Genomic DNA, 26,238 nt, shown 5'->3' on the forward strand with positions numbered 1-26,238 from the left:
GAACATCACATAGCAGCAACTAACCCAGACCTATCCCAAAGGGTTAAAGACATTATCCTTGAAGCCCGCAGACCTTCAACAAGAAGGAACTATGCAGGAAAATGGAAAAGGTTTGTAATTTGGAGTACTGAAAGAGGAAAAGATGTGTCGAACATAGATATTGCTAACATCCTGGAGTACATGGCAGAGCTTCTACATACAGGCCTGTCTTATTCCTCCATCAAGATACATGCATCAGCTATTTCAGCAGAATACAGCTTCGATCCACCTGTCTTTTCGCATCCTCTACTCAGGCAGTTCCTCAGAGGGATCAAGAATGTAAAACCTCCTAGGAAACCACCATTACCAGCATGGGACTTGAACTTTGTGCTAGAAAAATTGACACTCCCTCCATTTGAACCAGCGGCAACAGCAGATCTTCAACACCTATCATGGAAAACTGCTTTCCTACTGGCAATTACTTCAGCAAGGAGGGTTTCAGAACTACAGGCCTTAATGGCAGTACAACCCTTCCTAATCTTCCATCAAGACAGGGTCTCCATGAGAACTAATCCTACATTTATGCCTAAGGTGGTATCCAGAGTGTCTTTAAACCAGGCAATCCACCTACCCACCTTCTTTCCCAATCCACAGAACAGGGGGGAAAGACTGCTGCATACCTTGGATGTACATAGACAGTTATGCTACTACCTGGACAGAACCAAAGGTAACAGAAAAACTGACTAGCTTTTAGTAGCCTATGCAACAGGAAGGGAAGGAAAAGCAATTTCCAAACAGACAATCTCCAAATGGATAGGAAATTGCATAAGATTCTGTTACTCCTACCATGGAAAACCAATTCCACAGAACATAAGACCTCATTCTACAAGGGCTACAGCCACTACCACAGCTTTCTTACGAGGAGTGGCAACCAAGGACATTATTGAGGCGGCTACTTGGACCTCCGTGCATACATTTGCCAAGCATTATAATTTACCTCTATACTCTAGATCCCGAGCAGGGTTTGCCACTGCTGTACTGCAAGGGATCCTAACTACACCATAATTTTTCTTCCTCCACCCCTAGTTGGCTATGGTATTCTACCCATTTGTTATGACTGCAGATGCTACCTTGAAGGACATAGTACAGTTTTGTACCTACCATAAATGTAGATGTCCGAACAGGATAGCATCTGCAGTCAGGATTACCCACCCTCCTTCCCCTCTGTGGTACTCCTAGGGTATTTACCCTCCTATTAGCTAGCTGGGGGGGGGAGTCTCTTATGGTGTATTTGTTTGTATATATGTACATACATACTTATTTTTTGTGTTTGCCTTCTACTTTTTTGGAAACATTGGCATTTATCCAAAATTTAGCTTTCCAAGAGGGCAACTGGCATCTGGGGCAAGAAACACTGAGGAAAATGGCGTTGGCTGATGCCTTTATACCCGAAGACCAGCAGAGATGACGTCGGGTGAAGTGCGACATCAGCCGAAGCCGGACCCAGACTTTGGAATCCGGCCGACCGAAGGGCTGCCTGACGATAGGACAACCCATTTGTTATGACTGCAGATGCTATCCTGTTCGGACATCTACATTTATGGTAGGTACAAAACTGTACTTTTCAGCAATTTCAGTTGAACTGCCTGATAAACCCCCCCCTTCTTCCATCCTGTCATGAAGCAGTTGGGTTATCCACAGTAGACCCACGAGGAACCCTCCTAGTCCCCCATGAGACCAGTTTCATTGTGGAAAAGCTTACCCTCTCACCTTTTGAATCAGCTACCTCCACAGACATCAGATTCCAGACCCTGAAGACGGCCTTCCTGCTAACTATTGCTTCAGGCCCTTACATGTGAGGAATATTTCATCTCCTTTCCACCCTGACAGTCTGCTAGGACAACCCCTTCCTTTATGCCTACAGTGGTTACAGAGATCTCTCTAAACCAGACCATCCACTTGCCTACCTCTCAAAACAAGGGAGAAGGAATTCTCCATACCTTGGATGTGCATACGCAACTGCACTACTACTTGGACAGAACAAAGAATGTCAGGAAGTCTGACCAGAGTTTTGTAGCCTTTGCCTGTAGCTCTGAGAGGAAACCAGTTTCTAAACAAACCGTCTCCAAGTGGATGGATCTCCCACTGCATCTTATTTTGTTGCAGTCATCACGGAAAGAAAAGCCCCTCCCTGCCCACATGAGGTTGCACTGCACTAGGGCTACTGTTACATCTACAACCTTTCTTAAAGGGAAGGCCACTAAGGACATTTTGGAAGCCACTACTTGGTCCTCTGTGCATATCTTCTGTCATGAAAGGAGATATTGTCCACTGTCCAGCACAGCCAAGTGGAATTTTGTAAATAATTGTCATTTGTGAAAGTCAATATGGTTTATACAGAAGTATGACAAAGGGAGCCAGCTCAGCTATCTGGAAGTTTGTAAATAATTATATGTCATTGGTGAATATTGGAATGATTTATATACAGCTGTATTAGAACTGTATGTGATGTATATCAAACTGCTGGTACAGAAGTGTGTGTTGGAAAGTTTTTGCAAAGTGCTGTTTAAAATGTAACCATAATGTGCCCTGCTGGAGTAGAAAAGAAATGTGCATACACTGTTGTAACTGTCTAAATGTATATATTTTAACAGTGGAACCTGGAATACAAGAGGATAACTTGCAGTAAGTTTTAGAAAAACTGAAATTAAATTACTTTATGGCTAGGCCATACAAAGATGTCTTTCAGTTTCATTGCAGCAACAGACACAATGTCTGTACTAGGGAGCGGTCTCTATTGTCTTTAAGGTGAAATAATTACTAGTTTTAAAATGCGAAGAAATGCAGTTGTTTTATGACTTCCTGCATTTGCTAAAGATCTGAGGTCTATATGTTTTTACAGGTAGATGCCAGAGGGTCTATATTAGAACACCGAACATTTAAAATGTTGAATGTTTTAATATCGACCCATTTTCAGTGAAAGCTGAAAATATCGAAGAAGCAGAAAACCAAATTCTTTCCTAGGGAAAGGATTCGGTTGTCCATTTCTGTTGCTTCAGTATTTTCAGCGCTCTGTTGGAAAGTTACGGGTCGGGTTCAGGTAAGTGTGCGATTGAGTGTGGGTTAGGTATGTGTTAGGTATGTGTGCAACTGTGTGGACATGAGGGTAGGGCGGGATAGGTGAGTTAGGGTTAGGGTGAGATGCGTGTGTGACATTGACGGACCTTAGGATTAGGGTTTGGGTTAAGGTAAGTGGATAGTTAGTGGTGTGTGTATAGTTTAGTGTAGGGTTAGGTGTAAGATTTTAGGTGTGTGTGTGTGGATTGCTGTTTGTTTGGTGTGCTTGTGTTGTGTGTATGTGTTTTGGAACAGCAAAATTTTTCCCTAGGAAAAAATTCTCTGTTCTGAACGTTCGATGTTTGGTATTTTCAATCGGTAGGGTTCGATATTAGAACACTCAACATTTTGAATGTTCGGTGTTCTAATATAGACCCGATGCCATCAGTGGTTGTTACGGGCCTGGGGACTAGAAGTCAGATGACAAGAAATGATGACATTCTGCAAGCTAGCCCAGCAGTAATATTTGAGGTATTAATTAGAGGTCTCTGAAAGAGACACAGCATTCTGTATTCTGCTTTGGACCTGACAAGAAGACCCATTCACACACATCTGCCTTGCTCTAATAGTAAGCTATAAGGGTGTAGTAATTCCTTTAGATACAGTCAGGAATATAGCAAAACTAATGTAGATGTTTTTCTTTATTTGAGACTGTCCTGCGATGTTTTAAATATTTCCTGTAGTTTTTAACTCTGATGTCACTGTAATTATATACAGAGTATTTTCTTGTTTTTCTATTATCGTCTCATTGTGGCTGATCTCTCTAGAGATATTTAAGTTCTGAGAGTATTTGCATATTTACTTGGTGACACTGTGGGGCACTCCTAATATTAATAGCCTTCCTCTTGGTTAAACTACCATTTGTATTAACAGTAACACACAGTAAGATTGGACACCCTTTGCTAAGGGCTTTAAAGTAGCTGATAAGGAGCTGGCTTGTGGCAGTGATAACTACCTTGTAGTCTGGGCAAAAGGGGGCATAACTAGTAGACCTTTGCCAGCCTTTCCCAGGTGCGTGTGTGTAAATCAAACCTCAGTGTGTGTGTGTCAGCTATTTAGGCAGGGACACTAAACACTGGTTGGACAGAGGGTGCTGGAAGTCTTGGCTTGGCCACTCAGCTGGGATTTCAACTCTGTAGCTGTGCCAGTGGGGGAGTCTTATGGGGATCTGGAGAAAGAGAGGGAGAAACCAATCCCGGACTAACTGTGTGCTCTTAAGGGAAATTGAGTTGCAATGGAGTTTACATATGTCATTGCAATATATTACTAGCCCCTGAAGTAATTTAATTTCAGTACTTTTTCTAAAATTTACTAGACTAAAGTTATCCTCCTGTATTCCGGTTTCCACTGTTTAAATATATACATTTAGACAGCTACAATAGTGCATGTACATTTTTGTTCTATTCCAGCAGGGCACACTATGGTTACATTTTAAACAGCACTTTGCAAAAACCTTTCCAACACACACTTCTGTACCAGCAGTTTTGTATCCACTTGACATACAGTTCCAATACAGTTGTAATGCAAGCAACTTATATAAATCATTTTGGTATTCAACAATGACATATATTTACAAACTTCCAGATAGCTGTGCTGGCAGTATCTCCCTTTGTCACATTTCTGTATAAATCATGTTGATAGTCACAAATGACATAATTATTTACAAAATTCCAGATAGCTGTGCTGAGCAGCATCTCCTTTTATGACACCTTCACCAAATATTATCACCTTCCAACCTTCTGCAAGTCCAGAGCAGAGTTTTTCACTGCCATCTTACAGGGCATCCTTTTCTTTCTGTAAATATTCCATTCACCCTGTTTTCAGTTTTGAGAGTTAACCCATCATTTATGGCTGCAGCAGTGAAACATGAAAAACATAGTACAGTTGTATACACGTAACATAAATGTAGATGTTTGTGTGTATTCACTGTTGCAGTATTCTTTTCTTCCCGTCGTGCCCCATGGGATTGGGGTAGATATTCTTCTCTCGACTTCCAGGTTGTTCCCTCCTCCTGTGTACATACTCTGGAATTTCTGAGCTTAGGCCTTTGACCTTAGAGACCTGTTAGACGGCCTCCTGTTGGGGGAAACAAAGCACTGAGGTTATGGCTCTGGCTAACTCCTTTTATACCCAGACATCCTGATGTAGGTCAGGACGTCCATCAGCTTCAAGAGGAGGAGAAATTTCTCTGGTAGTGGGGCTGGCCAAGGGCTTCCACAGCAGGAAATCCCATCGGTTATAACTGCAGTAGTAAGTGTACACAACTGTTTCATTCAGAAACACGTATTTTCTTGCTCTGTTTTTACTGAATTTTTTTCTAATCCATCTGTCTGCCCTTTTAATATTAACTGTGTAAGGCTACATATTACTCCGCTGTTGTTCTAACCACACTGCAAAGCAAAGATAAGGTCTCAGCGATGTCAACAGTAATCACAAAACAACAATTTTCTTATTCGATGATGGGCAGATGTATTGAGTGTGTTTTTCCAAGATTATTCTGAACAGTCTAGACAGTGATACTTGCCATTTCTTTTTTATGGTCCTCATCTAAGCAAAAGTTTTCTTCCAGAGTCATCAGTGCAGACTTTGCTTATTAAAAAAAAAAGTTTTGTTTTCAGTGACTGACTCAGTCATGTCACCTGTGGCTGGCTATGGTCATGTGAAAACATCCTTATAGGTATAGGTGATAAGCGTGCCTATGTTCAGGTCGGCCACACATTTTCTTCTAACCACATACAAAGTGAAAAACTATTTATATAAACATTACAAAGGAAATGAACAAAGATCGAGAACTTAAGCACTTTTATGGACATCCTTCCAAATACTCTTCTGTAGCTGATCTACCACCATTAGCTTCCCACCTCCTGCTTGGGTGTAAAATGGATGAGTTTAAAAGTATCAGCTTTTTTTTCCCTCAATCTAAAGCTCCCCAAATTGCTGTTTACATAGTATACAAATACTTGTACAGTTTATATTCATGCTGTGATTCAGAAAAATCTGGACAACCGTGGAGTTTGTATATGTAAGTAGAGAGAGTAAGGAAGCCCTCCAGATAGGGATGCAAGGAGGTTGTCCCCTAAAACATTTGGTCCTTTTCAATGAGATGAACCTCAGACTTGTTTGAATCATCTTAAAGATTCTGTGAATTTACAACCAGTGAAGTGTAAAGGTGCCAGCAGCTATTAATCATCCCAAAACCAATTTAATGGGGTCACAGCTAGACCTAGGTTTGTAACTTTGTTATTAAATTTAAATGGTCAACCCTATCAAAAGCCATACTTATATGTAAGAAATTAACTTTGACCAGAAATGGATCATTCTCCTTTCAAAGCAGTGCTTAAAACTTCTGTTACTTGAAGGCTCTTTGCAACCCTGTTCCCACTGAGTGCAATACTCCTATCAAATGCTAAGTACTACTTCTGTTCTTCAGCTGTATGTTCAAGTATTGCTGCAGGTGTATGTACTACATCTTATTAAAGCATCCTAAACAATAGCAGAACAAAAAACTTTCTCATTTAGAAGCAGTAGATATTATTTTGAGACGTGAGGTTAGTTACATTTAGAAAGATGACATTTCACTATTTTGTGTATTATTCCACAGTGTATTTTAAATTTGTATTTGATCCCAAAGCATGGCTGCAAAGATCATTGTGATCAAGTCACTAATTAAATATGAAAAAAAAGAAGCAAAAAAAAAAATAAACAGTGAAGAGTACAAATGGTTGGGATTCAGGAATGGGTGCAGACACATTTATGAATGGTGGTTCTTTAGAACAAACTCATGAAAAAACTCCTGCATGCCAACAGTGTGATTTCTTCAAATATATCTGGCATGTAAGCAGTTATAATAAAAAGGGATGGACCCAAAGCAACACTTTCATTGCCCAACCCATGACCATACTGAAACAGTCAGTATATAGTAATTTTGCTGTTATGGCATAAAACTCTGCTTGATTCACAGAAGAGAATAAAAACACAGCACAGCACAAAATTCACATACCAAGAGAAAATAATATGCTTTAAGCTGCAGTAAGAGACCATGACACTTTTACATACCAGATGTACAGAGCTTCGTATTGGACTAAATTGCTACTGCAGCACACAACTTCAGAGGGAGAATAAGGAATCAAACAACTTAGAAAAGAGCCACACACCTGCCTGGATATTGCAACTGTATGCTGTTAATCTGTAATTCTCCACAGTTATCCAACCCACTCGTACCCAATATCTCAAACAAAGAAGGGAGAGAGATTTGGGTTTTACAGAACAGAATACAAGCACCATTCTGTTTGTGATAATCACCTGGCCTCATGAGTATGTGGCTTACCTTAAATGTTTTGAACCCCACTTCTGGCTTTTTGTTAACTAATTATTATGAGCAACATTCCCGAAGTGGTTGTGGGGTATAAATTGCTCTAATGGTTATCCTCTGGACTATAGAGCCCTGCAGGACTCTGTATTGGCATTGCTGTTCATGGAGCACATGATGATGTTGAGGTAGGTATGGGTATTCGTCATCAGTCTTTGTTGATGATGAACTTTTCCTTTTCTGTAATCTGGAATCAGTGTATGACTTTACCAATCTGAAAGACTGCTTCGGATCTGCCATTTACTAGATGATAGAAAGCTGACTGAGGTTTAGACTTGGAAGGACTGAGGTAGTGCTGGTGCAGGCCACTGCTCATCTATCTCATCTTTTCTTCCTTCTTTGTCATCTATTTGGAAGGGGCGGGGGGCAGATAGGAATTTGTTTTACATGTGTGCTATATGAGCATGGTTCTTGATGGTTGACACTAAAGGAACAGATGTCTGCCGTCAGGAAGACTTATTTTCTTTTTAGGAATATTGCTCAGATCTATAGTCTCATTCCAGCATGAATCCTTACAGTGACAGTCTAGCCCACTGACATTATTTTCCAGTGTCCTTTAGTTCAGGTTATTGGGCAGTGACTTGACATTCCTGCAATGTGTGCAAGACTCCATGACATGATTGTTGGCTAACTTGTCACATTTTATCTTTAAGATACTTGCACTGGATGCCAGTTTTGTCTTTAAGGTACTTGCTTTTATGTACCAGACCCCACGTGATATGGGTACTGCTTGTTTAACAGAGTTGCTAGTCCCTTTTCTCTGACATTGTGTCTTATGTCACTATTCAAGGGCTGTTCAAGGTCTCGTCTGGAAATGTCTGTCATGTCCCATTTTGCCAAGTTTGTCCTAGATCTTTGGAATAGGTTGCTTTCCCTGATTTTGCATGTACAACTTTGAGGCCTCTTTCAAGAGTTCCATAAAGTACCTTCTGTACAGGAACGTCTTTTTATATCTATTGTAGAGTAGTGTTTCGGTTTTTGCATTTGCAGATTTATTTGTTTCACTGTGCTGTGTAGTTTCAGCTAAATTAAATCTGACCTGTCTGTTTTATAATTTGTTAAATGCTTATGAGCTGAGCATTTAAATTGTTTTGCGTACACACACCAGTAGTTAAGATTGCAGCCATTATGGGTATGAAATTATTGCCTGGTTTATTACAGACGGAGATACATGACAGTCCTGAAACTATTTGTTTAGGAAGCGGTACCTGAATGTTTTGCGTTCATGTAGTAAGCCCTTTTGTTTTTCCATAAGGCTGAAGTCTGCCCTAGAGCAGCCTTTGTATTCTACCACATCCAGCTTTTAGATATTTATTTGAACTTTTATGTTCATTCTGTTTTCTCCACTACTGAATATATGCTGCTAGCGTCAGTTGTACCTTGTATGTATGAGAGAGTTTTGTGGGTCTGGCAGCTGTCTCCTTTGATCAGTAGGGACTGAAAGGGAAAACATGCTAAAGCAGATGCTGTCTATTTGCCATTAGCTGTTTGTGTCATTTGCTTAAGTGATGGGAAGTCTTTTAAAAGCAGGCAGTAAGAATTTCACTAGGAATGGCTTAGGTTCCTGTTGCCTGTTTTTAAAGGTGTGCTTCCAGCAGATATTTGCACAAGTACATAGTCACTTAATTTATACTTTCACTAAACATTGTGTATCTTAGACACATATTGCAGAAAGAAAGACATCTTTGACAGGGTTACTTTGCAAATGTCTTTGAAGTATGCCTTCATTTATGTTTTTGTCTGTACTCCTGTACTTTTCTTCATTATAGGTACTGCATGTTAAAATATGCTGCAAGAACCCTTTTAAAGTAAGACAGTACAGCTGCATTTCATCTGTATTATAGTACTTACAGTTTAAGTAATCATAGTAGCACATGCTTGTGAGAGGTTCTTGCAAATGGAGCCATTACTCACTATCATTCTCTTTGCCTTCAAAAGGTTACCTACACGTGTCAAAGGGTCATGTAGTCCCCATTTTTATGTATTTGCTGATGGATAAGTTTCAAGTGGGATGAATGTTTTGTGGAATAAAGCATGTCATTTACTAGAGGAGTTAATTCATTTAGGGGAAGAGAACTTAAAATGGCAGCATGAAGCATATATCCTTAACCAGGTGCAAGTGGCTCATTCGGGGCAGATGGTGTGATATGCATAGAACATGACTTGGAACACTTCTGCCTCTTTCTGAAGTGATTGCTACTACAACCTTGAGTAATGTAAAATGCTTTACTGCCTAGTTACTGTTAATGATCTAAATTGTGATTATCAAAATACATCCTGTCAGGTCCTCTCTGTTATTCGCCAGTTTGGTAAGCATTTCCCATGTCTATACATTTGATGATGTTTTATGGCTTCTTTATGTATAATACTGCCGTTACTGTACATGTTAGCAGTACACTGATTATGTTTGCGATTTCTTGGCTGCATGCCTTAAGTAGTAAGTTAACTAATGGAGTCCAGTTTAGAGCTGCATGTGAAATCTAATAAATTCTGCATTTGTCAACAGGACAGTATTGTGTGTTTGCCACAAAGACTGGCGCAGAGCTTGGGCAACATGAGTCAGATTTGTGTGTGCCTTCGAGTGACTAGTACCATCCATCTCATTGACCCTCGGACATTACAGAGTAAGTGAATGCATTCTCTCTCATTTAGTTAAAAAAAAAAAAAAAAAAATATATATATATATATATATATATATATATATATATATACACACATGTTCCTCAAAGGAAAACAAAACATGTTTGCATCAGCAGAATGTAAAGCATTTCAAACCCAAACCATTTGTTTTTGCTATTGTAGCTTAGCACTTTGCCATTTAAAGGACACTTTTACCTCAGCTTCAAATTTCTGTTATCAGAAAGCATTAACCCACCCAAGAGTGCCACATAAGTATAGCTGCCTGTCTCGTGAGGCATAGATCTATGAAGCTCTTTTACCAAGATAAACAGAGTTCAAGTAATGCGTTGAGGGAGGGAGGAAGCAAGCAACTGTTGCCAGCTCACCCATCAGGGTAAAAAGAATTTTGCTTTCAGCTGACTAATCATTGTTTCACAAGTAGAGCCTTGTCCTACCAAAACGGCTGCACAGAGTCATTGGCTTTGAAATCCTGAACTGGCAAAGTTAGCCCTCATCTGTGTTTTTATAGGAGCATGCACAGCCAAAGGGAGGTTATGGCTTACCCAGCTGTGATACAGGTGCTCATGATAGCCCCCAGAGGTATGTTTGAGGCTGAAAAAAAAATAAACTGATCACTGAATGTTTGGTGATTGCTGCAGAATTCACTAAAATAAAATTAGTTGATGTCCTTGTAAGATTATAGTTGATGGTCAGCAGGTAAGAGGGTGGCATCAGAAAAAAAATAAAAAGGAAGTATAGATGTTAAGTTGTCAATCTCGCCTTCATTCTTGCTTGATGGGTTCGGAGCCGATCCTCGGCTCCGACTCGGCACTTGCTAAGCTCGAGAGTCACTTTTACCAGCTCGAGGCAGCCCCATATCCCATGATGCAAGGCGGTAAGTACCCAGATCTCGTTTGCCGCTTCGCTGATGAGGTCCTCCTTTTACCAGCTCCTGGTAAGTGATTTATACATTACTGTTTTTGCCCCTTTTTCTTCTTAAACTTTAATTTTGATAGTTTTAGACTAGTTTTAGTCCCATTCTGACTAGAATTTCCCTATCTCCTTAAAACTTTTAGTCAGACCTTCTCCCATCCCATCCCCCCCCCCCCTTGTTAGGGTGTGTGTGTGTGTGTATGAGAGATTAGTCTTTTCCTCTTGGGATAATAATAATTTCTTGGACAGGTGTTGTGTGTGTGTGTGTTTTTTACACCATGTCTAAGGAAAGGGTCTCAGGCTTTAAGAAGTGTGACTCGTGCTGTCAGAAGATGTCTCTGACAGACGGTCACACTTCTTGCCTGTACTGCCTGGGGCCTCTCCACCTGCAGGACTCCTGTGCTATATGTCATTCTTTTAGCCAGAGAGTCCTGCAGGAGAGAAGAAATAAATTGATTTTGAGGGGCCTTCTTAAACCGGAGGGCTCTCCGGCTAAGTCGGCCCCGACTAAGACTTCTAAGTCTTCCAAGGCCCAGGCTTCTGTTCCTAAGCCTGCGGCCTCGGTTCCGACTCTTTCAGAGTCGAGATCGGCTCCGGCTGGAGCCGATCCTAGTTTACACAAATCCTCGGCACCGATGGCTATCGGTGCCGATACTGGTTCGGCCACTTCGGTGTCTGCTCCGACTGGCTCCGACCACCATGTGGCCCAGGCTTCGGTGTCGGCGCCGACCGGCACCGACACCGTTACTTTTGTGTCTGTATCGGCTCCGGCTGGAGCAGATACATCGAGACCTTCCGTCGGCGCCGAAAAATTGTCGGCTCCGACAGCATCAATAGTTTCGTCGGCTCCGATGGTTCCTTCGAGGAAGAGATCTAGGTCCCCTTCCTTGGAGCCGATACTCTGGGCTCCGGCTTCTCCTCTCCTCTCGGAACGGAGCCATCGGAGCCGATCATCCAGGTCATCCAGGCTTCCTGACCATGATTTAGAGAGAGTGGTCAGTAGATTATTAAAATCACAGGCACTGGCCCAGATGCTACATAGTCCGTCTCAACAGATGACTATTAGTCCACACCCCATTGCAGTTCCTCCTTCGACTCTACCCCAGAGTTTGGAGTTGGAGTCTTTGGGAATGGTTTCTGCTACGGCTGAGGGACAGATACCCCCTTCTGCTCCTTCAGCCTCTACTCTTATCTCCTCTTCGAGACCTTCCTTAGAGGGATTCAGTGGTCGGGCTTCCCTGGTCTCCTCCGAGGGGGTGAGTGGCATCAGACCCTTGTCCGACCCCACTCTTCCCCTTGGAGCCTCGGCCTTGGTGAGCTCGGCTTCGACATCTGCCTCTGAGCCTTCCCTTTCAGTGGGTCCTGTAGTTCCTGGTTCTTCGGAACGGGTTCTCTCGGACCTCCCTGGGAGGGGAGCCTTCGAGGTGATGAAGAGTGTGCTGGCCACTGGACTCAGCCAGCAGTCTGTTCCCTTAGCTCCTCCCTCTATGGTGCCTGTCGATATCTCTGCCACTTCTCTTGCTCCCGGACCCAGAGATCCTCCGCCTCAAGTTTCCCCACTGGGAAGAACCCCCTCTTCCGAGGATTCTCCTGATCAGTCAGGAGATCCTCCGCGAAAGAGGACCTGTAAGAGGAAACACGTAGACTCCCCCGAGTCTATCACTTCAGATACTGACTTAGATGAGTCAGAGGGATCCCCAAGATCCCCCTCTGAGGATGTCTCCTTTTCAGACATCCTAGAACTCCTTAGACAGAGGGGAAACTGGCCCACCAATAATCCCTCTGAGGATGAGTCGGTATACCTGGAGGCGTTTGGATCTCGGCCCTCCACCTCCTGGGTATCTCCACCTTTCGACCCCCTTATGCAGGTTATTGCTCGAAAGGCGTGGGCTGCTCCTGACTCTGTAGAGCCAGTCCCTAGGAGGCCTTCTAAATTTATTACTGCCCCGTCGGACAAGCAATTCCTCACGAAAGGTGTCCCTGCTGATGCCATGGTGGTGGCAGCTGCCACTAAGAAGGAACTTGCAGATCCTTCCGTACCTGTCCATCCTCCTAATAAGGACTCTAGGACCATGGATAGGTATGGTAAGCGGATGTTCTCTTCAGCGACCTTTGCTATGCGTTCGCTGAACTACCTATGTCACTTCACCAGACTCCAGAGGGATATCCTTAAGGAGCTAGGTGAAGTAGTTCAGGATCCTACAGCTGCAGGGGCTCAAGAAAAAATTGCTTCGCAGCTAGGAACCTTTAATTCTATTGCTAACTCCTCCATGCGACTCATATCATATGCTGCAGATGGAGCGAGTAGGGCCGCAGGTACAGGTGTGGCTCTTAGACGCCAAGCCTGGATGCGGCTCTGTAATTTTGCAGATCCCTTTAAGGCGTCCTTCACAAACTCTCCCTTTGATGGGTCAGCTTTGTTTGGCCCTCAAGTGAAGGAAACGTTGACCAGGTGTGAGCAGGACGGCAAGACTCTTTCTGCCGTGGGGTCCGTTTTCCACCCCTTCTAGACCTTACCCCAAAGGGCAGAAGGGTGGCAAAATGTGGTTCCAAATCCCAAGGAGTCACGCCGATTCACGTGGTCAGTTTACCCCTAGAGGCAGAGGGGGTAACAATAACAGACGCCGCTCTAGAGGCAGAGGGGGTCCACAAAACCAGGGAAGCAGAGAGCCTCTCTCTGACAAGCCCTTTCAACATCCCTGAGGTGTTGCCCAGCTGTCCATCCTTGGAGGCAGTCGGGGGAAGACTATCGCTGTACCCAGAAGCCTGGCGTTCCCTCACTCAAGACAGATGGGTACAGTCGATCATATCCGAGGGTTACAAAATTCCTTTCGAGGAAAGTCCTTTCTATCACTCAAATTCCCTTCCAGATGTACCACCTGGTCTAAGGGAAATTGCAGAGTTAGAAGTCTTAAAACTACTGCAAAAAAGAGCCATTCAGCCAGTTACAACAGATCATTCAGAGCCCGGAATCTACTCAAGGTTCTTTTTGGTCCCCAAAAAGATGGGAGACTGGAGACCAATATTGGATCTCAGCAGACTCAACAAGTCTGTGAGGAAGACAAGATTCCGAATGGTCACTCTTCAGTCAATTCTGCCCTTCTTACAGAAGGACAACAGGATGTGCTCAATAGATCTTCAGGATGCGTACTATCACATAAAAATTCACAGACGCTCCAGGAGATTTCTCCGCTTTCGGCTGGGGTCCAGTCATTTCCAGTTCAGAGCCCTGCCCTTTGGTCTCACTACAGCCCCCAGAGTGTTCACCAAATGTATGGCAGTGGTCACGGCTCACCTGAGACGCCAAGGATTCCAGGTGTTTCCGTATCTCGACGACTGGCTCCTTTCAGCCACCACCAGGTATCAGCTTCTTCAAGCCAGGGATTACACAATAAATCTTTGTTCTCAATTGGGCATCTCGATCAACTCCGAAAAATCATCCTTATTGCCCTGCCAGTCTATTACTTTCATAGGCGCAAACTTAAACACTGTTCGGATGTCAGCTACCCTTACAGATCAAAGAATCTCAGACATTCAAACTCACGTCAGGATCATTCTAGCCAACAAGAAGGTACAGGCCAGAATGGTTCTAAAGGTGTTAGGCCTCATGGCTGCGGCCATTACCCTTCTTCCCCTGGCTCGCTTCTATATGCGCCTTCTTCAATGGATGTTGTTCACTCAGTGGTCTTACCAACAACTTCCGATGCGTCACCAAATACTGGTGAGACAGATTTGCAAGAGTCATCTTGCTTGGTGGATCACTTCTCCCCAGATTCACCAAGGCAGACACTTTGTACCCCCATCCCCGGTAGCCACTGTCACTATGGATGCCTCCCTGATCGGGTGGGGGGGGCATTATCAGGGCAGGATGGTTCATGGGACGTGGCAACCTTTCGAATACCACCTGCACATAAACGTCCTAGAGATGAGAGCAGTGCTTTTAACGTTGCAAGCCCTCAATGACTTTCTTCCCTTAGGGACAATTGCAGTCCACACAGACAACATGTCTGTAGTTTGGTATATCAACAAACAGGGCGGAACCAAGTCCTACCCCTTGTGTCGAGAAGCGCTCAGACTTTGGCAATGGGCGATCTCCTCTCATCGGTTTCTGGTAGCAACGCATATCCCTGGGAAAACCAACATTTTAGCGGACAGATTGAGCAGAGCTATTCTCATGCCTCATGAGTGGTCTCTCAAACAATCTATAGTGGAAGAGATTTTTCTGGAATGGGGTCGCCCATGTTGCGATCTTTTTGCTACTCCCCAAAACAGCAAATGCCCAGACTTCTTCTCTCTCTTCCCACTGCCAGGCCATCCCCCCAGAGACGCTCTGACCCAGGATTGGCCCCAGGGACTTCTTTATGCCTTTCCTCCATTTCCTCTGTTCCCTCAAGTTATCCAGAAAGCAACCGTTTTGAGAGCCAAATTGATTCTCATTGCTCCTTATTGGCCTCGACAAATTTGGTTTCTGTTCCTTCATCGTCACCTTTTGGTGCAGCCGTGGCATCTGGACCCAGTGCCAGATCTTCTGATTCACCAATCCGGTCAGCTGCACCGGTCTATCCCTTCTCTCAACCTCACAGCATGGTTGCTCCACTTCCTTCCTTAGCCAGGCTTCCTATGATCTCTAACCCTGTTAGAGACATCATAGTAGCTTCCTTAAAAATCCTCTACCAGGAGGATTTATACTAGCAAATGGAAACGTTTTTCTTATTGGGCTAAAGCCAAGAATATTGATCCCTTCACTGCTCCAGTTCAAGCAGTTTTGGATTTCTTAGCGGAGATTTTTCACGCGGGCTCCTCTTCTTCCACAGTCAAAGTTCAGTTGGCTGCTATCTCGAAATTTCATGTCGGGTTCGCAGATCACAACATTATATCCCACAGGCTTTGTAGAGCCTTCTTGAAAGGAATTTTCCTCCTGAAGCCTCCAGTCAGGAGTCCTCCTCCTCAATGGGACCTAAATTTGGTGCTGACATCCTTGATTCTTCCTCCCTTCGAGCCAGCTGTTTCTTGTTCCCTGAAATTTCTTTCATGGAAAACTTTATTCCTGGTTGCTGTTACATCAGCTAGGAGGGTGTCTGAACTTCATGCTCTATCTGTTCGCCCCCCCCCCTATTTGGTCTTCCACAAAGACAGAGTATCATTGAGAACTAATCCGACCTTTTTGCCTAAGGTCGCCTCAAAGACTAATTTGAATCAAGCCATTGATCTCCCTGTATTTTTTCCAAACTATTCAAACAGATCGGAACAAAAATTACATTATCTTGATGTACATCGCCAACTCCGATATTATTTGGACAGAACAAAACAATTCAGGAAATCCGATCAACTCTTTGTTTCCTATGCTGATAACAAGAAAGGCCTTCATGTCTCAAAAGTGACCTTGTCTAGATGGCTTTCTTCTGTCATCTCTGAAATTTATCGGCTCAGGGGAAAACAGCTGTGCTCGAAACCAAAAGCACATTCAACCAGAAGCTTAGCTACTTCTACAGCCTTTCAAGCTAGACTTCCTTTAGACACTGTTTGTGCAGCAGCCACTTGGGCCACTCCTCATACATTTGTTTCCCATTACAAATTGGATTTGGCCTCCAGGGACAGAGCCAGCTTTGGCTCTACAGTTCTCAAGAGTCTGTTCCATTGAGCCACCCAGGATAGAGGTGCTAGGGACGCGGTCCCATCAAGCAAGAATGAAGGCGAGATTGACAACTTAACATTGAGAAGTTATGTACCTACCATAACGTTCCATGTTAGTTGTCTTCTCTCGCCTTCTTTCTTGCGACCCTCCCTCCTTCCCCCAGGCCTGGACAGACCTTTCTCTACAAGGAGTTATACTTCCTACCATCCTGCAGGTTTTTTCTCTCCTTATTTCTTCCTTTGGGAAGTTATTATGCTAGGTGCTATTGCCCCTTTGTCATCAAACGAGATCTGGGTACTTACCGCCTTGCATCATGGGATATGGGGCTGCCTCGAGCTGGTAAAAGTGACTCTCGAGCTTAGCAAGTGCCGAGTCGGAGCCGAGGATCGGCTCCGAACCCATCAAGCAAGAAAGAAGGCGAGAGAAGACAACTAACATGGAACGTTATGGTAGGTACATAACTTCTCATTTGACTACTCTGATTTTTGCCTGGATGTAGTTCTCTCCACATCCTTTTGATTCCTTATGAAACCTATTTTTTTGGGTTTGTGTCACATTGTACATGTGGCATGATGTGAGTTGGGAAGCGATGGTAGCATCTCAGATTTTTACAGCAGAAGTGTCACACACATTCTAGCTGGGGGGAGTTTGTATGTTTTAAATCTTTGTATTGACTGCTGTCGGCCCTTCTGCCTTCACTGATGGCCCAGGTTTACACCACAGTTCATTTGATTTGGACATAACAATTCTGAGTCTGAACAAGCATGCTAGGTTAGCTATTCTTTCAAGTCTAACATATGATTATAATTTAAAAAGCTGTGTAAGAGATGGCCACTACCAAAACAAAAGGTGTCATTGCAAAGGAGAAGCTTATGCTTTTGTTAGAGACAGTTGTAAAAGTACTATCATTGCAAGTTGGAGTGTAGATAGTACCACAGTAAATGATGTTCTTGGTGTTTCACTGTTGCAGTCATCACATTTGGGTTATCCCTACCAGGGTAGCCCTCGGCTGGCCCGAATATCAGATGTGTAGTATTTCTGCATTGTTTGCTGTCGCAGGTAGCGTCCGACTGGCACTCATGCAAACTGCTTCTGCTTCAGGCTCCTCGGCAAGAAAGACTGATGTAATGGCGTTGGCTGCCTTACTTTATACTACTGACGACCTGACGTCAGTCCTGAAGCAACAGCGACTGAAGCAGAAATACTACTCCTCTTGTATTTGGACCAGCTGAGGGCTACCCTGGCAGGGATAACCCAAATGTGATGACTGCAACAGTGAATACAGTCGAACATCTACATTTATGGTAAGTGTACACAATTGTACTTTCTCAGCAGTGCACTGTATGTCATTAGAAATATGCCACATACTTGAACTACTGAGACTGTTAGTCTCAAAAGATGCAGAAAAATCAGGTGATCATGTCTTTAATTCTTCTACCTGTCCCTAGTGTAATAATGTGGCTTGGTCTTACAGTGAGATAGCACAAAAAGAACTGTTCTTTTGTACATTTAAGTCATGCTACTTGTTCAAAGCTCAGCACAGAGGATGTAGTGGTATGACTGCTGCATAACTGATTTTGACTTTAATTTATAGGTTGCTACTCTAACTTGTACTTTCTACAAGTTAACCACATTGTAGTACATTGAGCACACTTGTTATGCCCCAAAGTCTGCCAAAAAAAGGTAAGCTTGAGATGAGCCTTTGCAGAGTGAGAACAGTGCATAAACTTTGTTATGCATCCTAGACAATTGTATTGTTTTTTTTATGCCACAGCATACACTGTAACCACTACAGAAGAGCATCAGAATTTTAACAGCTTTAAAATCTGCAAGAGACAGTTTGTGGCAGCATGAAGTGTCTGTCATCAACTGTTGCTGCACTTTTATCAGAGGTCTACTTCACTTCTATTCACACCATGGTCCTATGCCATTTTTCCTTAATTTGTAATGAATCGGTGTATAGCTGTTATGATTAAGTTACTAATCATAACTGTTTATGTCCTCTCTAAATTGATTCAAGAGCTCTACTTTGAGCAAAATTAACAAATGTTATGAAAACTGTCATAATTATCTGTGTGTAGTACAAGTGAGGGATGCTGTTCTGCAAAAGAAGATACCTTTCTGCGTAAGCAGAATGTTATACTTACTTTTAGGTGATAGTTTTCATGATCGAACTCCTGCAAAGCTAGCACACCAGTAGTAAATTCTGTTTTTTTTTTTTTTTTTTTATAAAATGTCAGCCTTAATTAAAAACTATTTCACCTCCTACTTAATCGGTGAGTAGCAGTACTTGACAGATGTTCTGGAAAAAAGATGGTCAGACGTGCCCTTTTATATTATATCCCATAAATTCAGATGAATTGCTCACCTCTTATGACCCTACCAAATGTTCATGCAAGCATTAAATGTCAAGCCTCTGTATATTTTGATATGCAGATAATATTTCAGTCATGTATCAGGCAAAACTTTGCACAGAGTTGCAACTGAGTCTTCAGACTTAGTGATATTAGACATCTGGTATGGTTTTATGTAGCCATACACCCTTTTCTGCCTGCATTAGAGAGAAGTTAGAGTAAATTAATTTCAGGGTGTAGTGTAAAGTGAATGCAAGCTATTAGCAAATAGTAAAACTTCCTAAAATCTGAGAGAGGCTTCATTTTTCTGGTTAGTGTTTCAGATTTACTGTGCATTATATATCAGTGCATTAGTGGGGCGGCCGTGGTGGTGCAGTGGTTAGCATTGCTTCCTCACAGCAAGAGGTTCTCCGGTTCGATTCTCAGCTGGGGTGCCTTCTGTGTGGAGTCTGCATGTCCTCCCTGTGGTCACGTGGGTTTCCTCCGGGTGCTCCGGTTTCCTCTCACATCTCAGACATGCTGTAGGTGGATTGGACACTCTAAATTGGCCCTAGGTGTGAGTGTGTGCGTGTGTGTGCCTTCTGTGGAAGGCTGGGCGTCGGGCTGGCAACTCGACACTGTAAAACTCCACTGCCAATCATGAACGGACAGGTGATCTGCTGCGGTGACCCCTAACTGGGAAAAGCCGAAAGAAGAAGATGCATCACTGCATTAATTAGTGTTCAAGAATAAAATGGGACCATGCCTTTCACCTGTACAGATTTTTGCCGAATGTCCAGATTTTGCTGCATATTTTTGGTCTTTTCTCATAAATTGTGCTTTTCTGGCAAATTATTCAGGGTTGAAGTCAGAAAATGGCAGACATTTGAGTTTCAGACTTTATACTCTTCAGAAAATTCATGCTAATGAAAAACCTGTTGTTTTATCAATTTTCTAAGTTTGTAAGAGCAATATTTATAAAGGGTCCCTGTTTTGGGGCCTTTATCCACTCATTATTGATGGCTTTGTCCAGATTTTTTGCTCTGAGAGGTATGAGTGGGACATTAACAACTGTGCGGTGTACAGAGGTATCAAGCAACTGTCATGTCGCATGAAAGTTCTGGAGAGGGTGATTTATAAATGAATGTGCAAAGTAGTCAGAAATAAGATGAGAGATGAGCACTTCGAATTCAGATTAGGATGCAGCACAACTGACCCAGTGTCTGCAGTGAGACAGTTGAGAAGAAGCTAGAGATGAGGAAATAGTCTAACTGGGCATTGCTAGACTGGGAGAAAGCATATGACAGGGTCCCTAGAAAGCTGATTTGAGCAGTCCTGCAGTGGTTCTAAGTCCCAGAAACATCGGTAGAATAAGTGCAGGCTAATGTACAGTGTTCAGTGTCACAGAGGAGTTCCCACTGGGAGTGGGTATGACTCTGGGATCAACTCAGAGCCCACTGCTCTTCATACTGATAAATGGACTACATTAGCAAACAAGTCTGAAGAGACCGATCAACAAAGTTATTGTATGCAGATGATGTAGCATTACAGACAGACTCTGAGAAAAAACTTCAGTAAAAGATAGGGGAATGGAATGCAAAACTGAAGGCATGTGGGATGAAACTGATTACAGATAAGAGAGTTGTAATGGCAGCAAATGGTAGCGTTCAGAAGAAGTTGAGAATTGTAATAGGGAAATAGTGGAATCAGGTTAACAGCTTCAAATATCTGGGAGGGGTGGATGAGAAGGGTAGTCTGAATGAGGAGGTCAAAGCTAGAATCAGAGGGGCTGCAGCCAACTAGCACAGTGTGTCAGGTGTAGTATATGACAGAAGAATGCCAAAGTAACTGAAAAGTAAGGTGTACAAAACAGCGGTGTGACCCCCCTCCCCCCCCCGACTACTGTATAGTACTGAACCCTGGGCAGTTATGGCAGATCAGTTGAGAAAGCTAGAGATGATGGAGATGAAGTGCCTGAAATGGGTGGTAGGATGCACAGTGTGGGACAGACGAAGATATGAGGACATAAGAGCAGAAGCCAAAGTAGCTCCAGTTTATAGACAAGGTCAAAGAGAACAGATTATGACGGTCCGGGCTCCTGTACAAAAAAGCAGAAGACAATCTGGTGAAGGTGATTTGGAACAGAGCAAGGAGGTGGCAAGAGGAAATGTGGGCATCCACCGAAGAGGTGGATAGATTGTGTGAGAAAAGACGGTCAGGCATGAGTGTCAAAGAAGGCAGGAGAGTGACATTGAATAGGTAGAGATGGTGAACATATCCCATGTAGAAAATGGGGAAAAAGGGTATTGATGATGATGATGATGATGATTTATTATACGTTGTTAGCTATTGCAAAGTTCATATGTTATACTGAAACTGTATAAATGGATAAAAAAAATGCAGTGGAATCCACTGTATATTTTTTTCTATAGCAGATATATTGCTTGCTTATTTGATTTATTTTATATTTTCTTTTTATTTTGCTGCATAGAATTTACAAATGATAGCATGGTGATAGTGTGAGAAGAACATTTTATTTGATAAACTCTGTTATTTCTTCGCAGTGAGGGGCATAAATGGTTTCCCTTAGTTTATTGTGATTTTCATGTGTAATGCATATGGACACCTTTGTGTGGATTAGATAATTCACACTTAAAATTGCACTTCTGTATGACATTATTTTGTACGTAGTTCCTTTAGATCCAGGTTTTGTCAATGCCCATGATTAAATAGACTGCATGGACTTTGGTTTAAGCCAAATTAATATTAAGTAAGTCCAAATTCCTTCACTAGTTGCTTTTATTTTATTCTTATTTTACATTTGTTGACTAGGGTAGTAAACTGATCGCACTTGGATTTATTTGCAGGTGCAGTCTGGGTAAACGTTTTTATTCTTGCCAAGTAGAGAACTTAGAACAGTCTTGATATTTTCTCAGATTTGTAAGACCGTAACTACAAAAGGTACAATCAGTTCCCGTAAAGTAGGCTGATCTGAAAGTACTTGTATGAACTGATCCACCTAAGTATCACTGCAGCTGCAGATGGACAGCCCAATTTCCAGAAAATTGGACATCTCCAGAGTGGCACCAGTCCCCTCCTCAAACTGTGGAGATTAGTTTGATGCTTGTCAGAAAAGGAAGAGTAACCTTCACTATTTAAATATTTTTTTTCTTTTGCACAAGTTATTTATTTGTTTCCTGGTCAGTTTTTTGTCACCTTTATTGTCCTTTTCTTTACCTAAAAGAGATTTATTAGATGTCATGCTGTAAACATTGTGGTCTCATTGGTAAGAAAAGTGTAATTCAGATAGTCTGGCAGTTTTCCTGAAGCATAAAATATTTCTTTGCATATACCAAGGGGGTTCTGTTCCTGGCCCAGTAGTTTAAGTAAAGTGTGTAATATGAAGAGCCATAGCAAAGTGGATAAATTCAGGATGCTAGTTTCGAACAATTCTGTTAGCAAAGAAGAAGACACCCAGGTGACCTTGTCTTAACCACAAGAACCTGAGGATCCCAAAAGTAATGAAATTAGCCTAGTCTGCCATTGACTCTAGTACCCATTTACTTTGCTTCATTACCTATTGTTGCATGTGTGTACAGTGACAGACAACAGTCTTGTAGCCAGGCTGGCTTTCACTAAAAAAATTGTGCTGTAGCACATCAAAATGTCAGTCAGAGGCATCTGTCGAGGGCAATCTAAAAGCACTTACTACTGGGAATTGCTTATGTGTCTTTTAAATCCTGCCTGGTGTCATCGAGAAACCTGATTTCTTAGAAAGGGAGTGATGATTTCAGCTATTGATAAAAAGTGACAGCAGCAAAAAAAAATCACCAGGTGCTGATGTATAGATTCCTCCTAGGCAGCAAAAACAGTCAAAGGTAAAAAAACATGCAGAGAAATCCAAGAGCATGGCTTAAAAAACAGATAAAACTTTAATTGTACAAGTAGGTAAACTCTTCCACGTCTCAAAGGACACTTCATCAGACCATAAAAAATAACACAAACACACTGCTTAAATACACAACTTGAAACAATGTAACTGCCAAAGAAGATCTGAGGGTTTCAGTAATAGCTCTTGTCCTGACAAATTAGGGGTGCCTGTCTTCTATTACTCTAATGTTAATAAAGTTTGTGAAATCATGAAAAAGAACGGGCACATTCAGACAGCAGATGACAAGACGTGTGGAAGGGGGCACCCAGGTTATATTTTAAGAATCTGAAATCTCTGAAATGCCTTTTATGTTCTAAAGGTTAACTATGCTTCACATGTTGCTTCACAACATGCAGGTAGCTGTAGAACTTGCAGTGGAAGTATATAGATCAGGAGAGACTTTTTATTCACCCTACTACCAAGAAGATTTGTACATTTTCTTTTTATGCTACTGTACGATAATAACATAGTGCACTTATCTAAGTGCCTAGCCTGCCTGCTCTTATGTGGGCAAGACCAGCCGTTCCCTTTGTGAATGTATACGTGAACATCTTTGTGAAATTTGTAAATTAGATAGGAATAATGCACTAACTAAGCATATATATTGTCAAGGTTCTGGTTATACTTTTACTTTAGTGCTGTAGCTGATTTCAGAGAGTATAAGAATGGGAGATCTTACTAATAAAACAGAGGAATGTGAAATGAGATAGATTATTTTGCTTCATGCAGATAAGGGTTATGGTCTGAATGAGACTACCTTTAAAACCACATCTGAAGTCACGTGGCCTGTTCAAATAGCTTTGGCATTTACTTTGTTTCAAGTTGTGTATTTAAGCAGTGTGTTTGTGTTATTTTTTTATGGTTTGATGAGGTGTCCTTTGAGACATGAAAGCGCTTACCTGCTTGTACAATTAAAGTTTTGTCTTTTTTTTTAAGCTGTGCTCTTGGATTTCTCTGCATGTTTTTTTTTTTTTTATCTTTTATTTATAAAAAATACAAACCAGCACAGTATCCCAGCCTTGTAGCTTGTGGGACAGATACCAGTCACATAGTTACCTGCTCTCAAGGAGTGCCACCTAATCCCAGCCATACTTAATTATAAGTGATTTGTAGAATACATCACAGCATAGCAGATGGTGTGCAGTCTTACACTAATCCAGGAGTTCAGGTTTCTAGGTAAGTCTTCTCACTTGGGTTATCACACATGAGAAAGAATCCAGCTCATCTGGGTCTCCTCCTAAGGATGTTTCCTTTAGGTAGACCCTCAGCTTAATGTAAGAATATTTTAAAAGACGTGGGTACAACAAATTGTTCAACTTCTAGAAAAATGAATTGCTGGGCATTGAAAAGTCCAGGCTGACAGCCATTCCCTCAGTTATCCAAGGTGTTTGAAAATGATTTTGGTAATGCCTCCCTGGACCTGGAGTCACAACCACTAGCACACACAAAGATAGCTTTTATAGGGATTGTGGAGAAACCTAGCTGCAGACCTTGCAGTGATTGCACTGTTTGCTATCTTGAAGGTATGGACTGGTGGCCGTCACTAATATGCGTCCCATTTAACAAAGAAAGTGTCAGCCTGGACTGGTTTGGGAAAAAAGTATATACATCTTCCAGGACTATTTATTACCAAATTCGTGCTTCAGTATGCTGCCAACATAAAAAGTAATATGTAAGGACTTGATGGAAAAGACCCATAGTGGAGTCCAGAAGTAAACATTACTTGGATTGCTCATTATTGCCATCAGCGATGGTAAATATTCATTTGTATGATACTGTACACACCCTTCCCAAAGCAGAAGGTTTGAGCACAGTAATAGGAAATGTGTGTGGCTAAGGACCCAGCTTTACCAGATAAGGTGAAAGGGCAGCTTTTCAGTATTTATTCAGACAAGCACTTTAGTTTTAGCCACGTACCTCAGGAAGTTTTCAAGGAACTGATGAAAAAGTATAAGCATATGTAAAGAAGTGAACCATTTATTTTCTCTGATTCATAACTGCATTAGAAATTAACCACATAAGTAGTGGCCCTTTGTTTGGGAACTACCCCTTCTGGAACAATTCAAGGAGAGGAACTCATGAGTAAAGACCAGTGAGAAGAAGGCAAGGAACTCAACAGAAAATGGCAGATGCAAGGTAATGGTCATTGTTTCCAGCCAGGAATGTTTTTCCTAGTCCCCCTCCCATCTCCCCTGTCTCCTCCCTCCTCCTTGGAACAAGGCTATCTGTCTCCAAAGAAAGATTGGACCAAGGTTGTCCATCTTCAAAGAAAGATGGATTGATGTGACCACAAATGTATGTGTAAAAGAATTTTTTTCATTAGAGTACAGATTTGAGTTCAGGGCATTCTCTTCATTTGAGAATCACCAACTTTGGACCAGTTTGCCTTAGCATGGGTGTTATCCTTTGTGTGTGTGTGTGGTACCTAGAAAACTTGGTCAATGGAGAGCCGTAGTATACCTCTTCAAATTAAACAAGTTCTTGAATGTGAGGAAGATGAAGATGGCAGCTCTGCAGTTCTTCCTGCGCTTATGGAGGGTGCCTACTTGCCCATCCTTATTTATTGGGAACCCAGGAGATTCCCTAGTTTTAATAGGAGGGATGAAATATTTCCAATTATCTTCCCTGCTGTTTGGGCTGTCCACTCTACCAAGGTGTTCACCAGGTGCTTAGTTTCAGTCTTCACCCACCTCATGTGAAAGGCATATACCTTTTCCCATACCTGTATGACTATCTCATACAGTACACTTTCAGGGGAGAGTGGAGAGCAAGCGTTCATAGCATTCTTTCAGATGCTTGGCCAGCCTGGATATTTCCCTCAGTTAGCAAAATTCTAGATCATCCTAATCCCACAGGAAGACCTTTTTGTGGCACTACTGAATATAAGATGAACAAACAGCCTCTCCCTTTAAGAAAAGATCTTTTTGTCGCTTGCATTTATATGCAGGTGGCAATGAATGCTTGCAAGATAGCAGGATCCTTCCTTATTACAGAAGAATTTGACAATATCCAGTTCCATTCGACAGGTTACATACAAGGAAGGTCCAGTGTCATCTAGGAACTTTGGCAGCAGAACATCCAACCCACTAGGTTCCCTAGGCTGCCTTAGCCAGGTTGCATACAAAGACGGTTCAGTGGCATCTGAAAATGTAGTGCATCAGCATCTCCAGTCCAGTAGAGATGGTCTTTCTCGTAATACCATCCATACAGAGGTAGTACAGGTATTTGGCTACTCAAATGCAGCCAAACCTAGGGATGCCATTTGTGATCCATCAGGTGTGTAATACTTTTTTCAGATGTTTCTGGCATTGTTTTAGCAGTC

The 26,238-nt window shown here is 42.3% G+C and overlaps 1 protein-coding gene across 1 annotated transcript in view; it reads left to right on the forward strand.

The window, feature by feature from the left end:
- NMD3 (NMD3 ribosome export adaptor) overlaps positions 1-26,238 on the forward strand; it is a 761,058-nt gene that overhangs the window by 479,037 nt on the left and 255,783 nt on the right. The window contains exon 10 of the mRNA XM_044069978.1: positions 9,972-10,089. Coding sequence (XP_043925913.1) covers positions 9,972-10,089 — 118 coding nt within the window. The remainder of the gene's footprint in view (positions 1-9,971; positions 10,090-26,238) is intronic.

The sequence above is a fragment of the Protopterus annectens genome, chromosome 4.part1 (assembly GCF_019279795.1).
Source record: "Protopterus annectens isolate FY-2018-M chromosome 4.part1, PAN1.0, whole genome shotgun sequence".
NCBI classification, from domain to species: Eukaryota; Metazoa; Chordata; order Ceratodontiformes; family Protopteridae; genus Protopterus; species Protopterus annectens.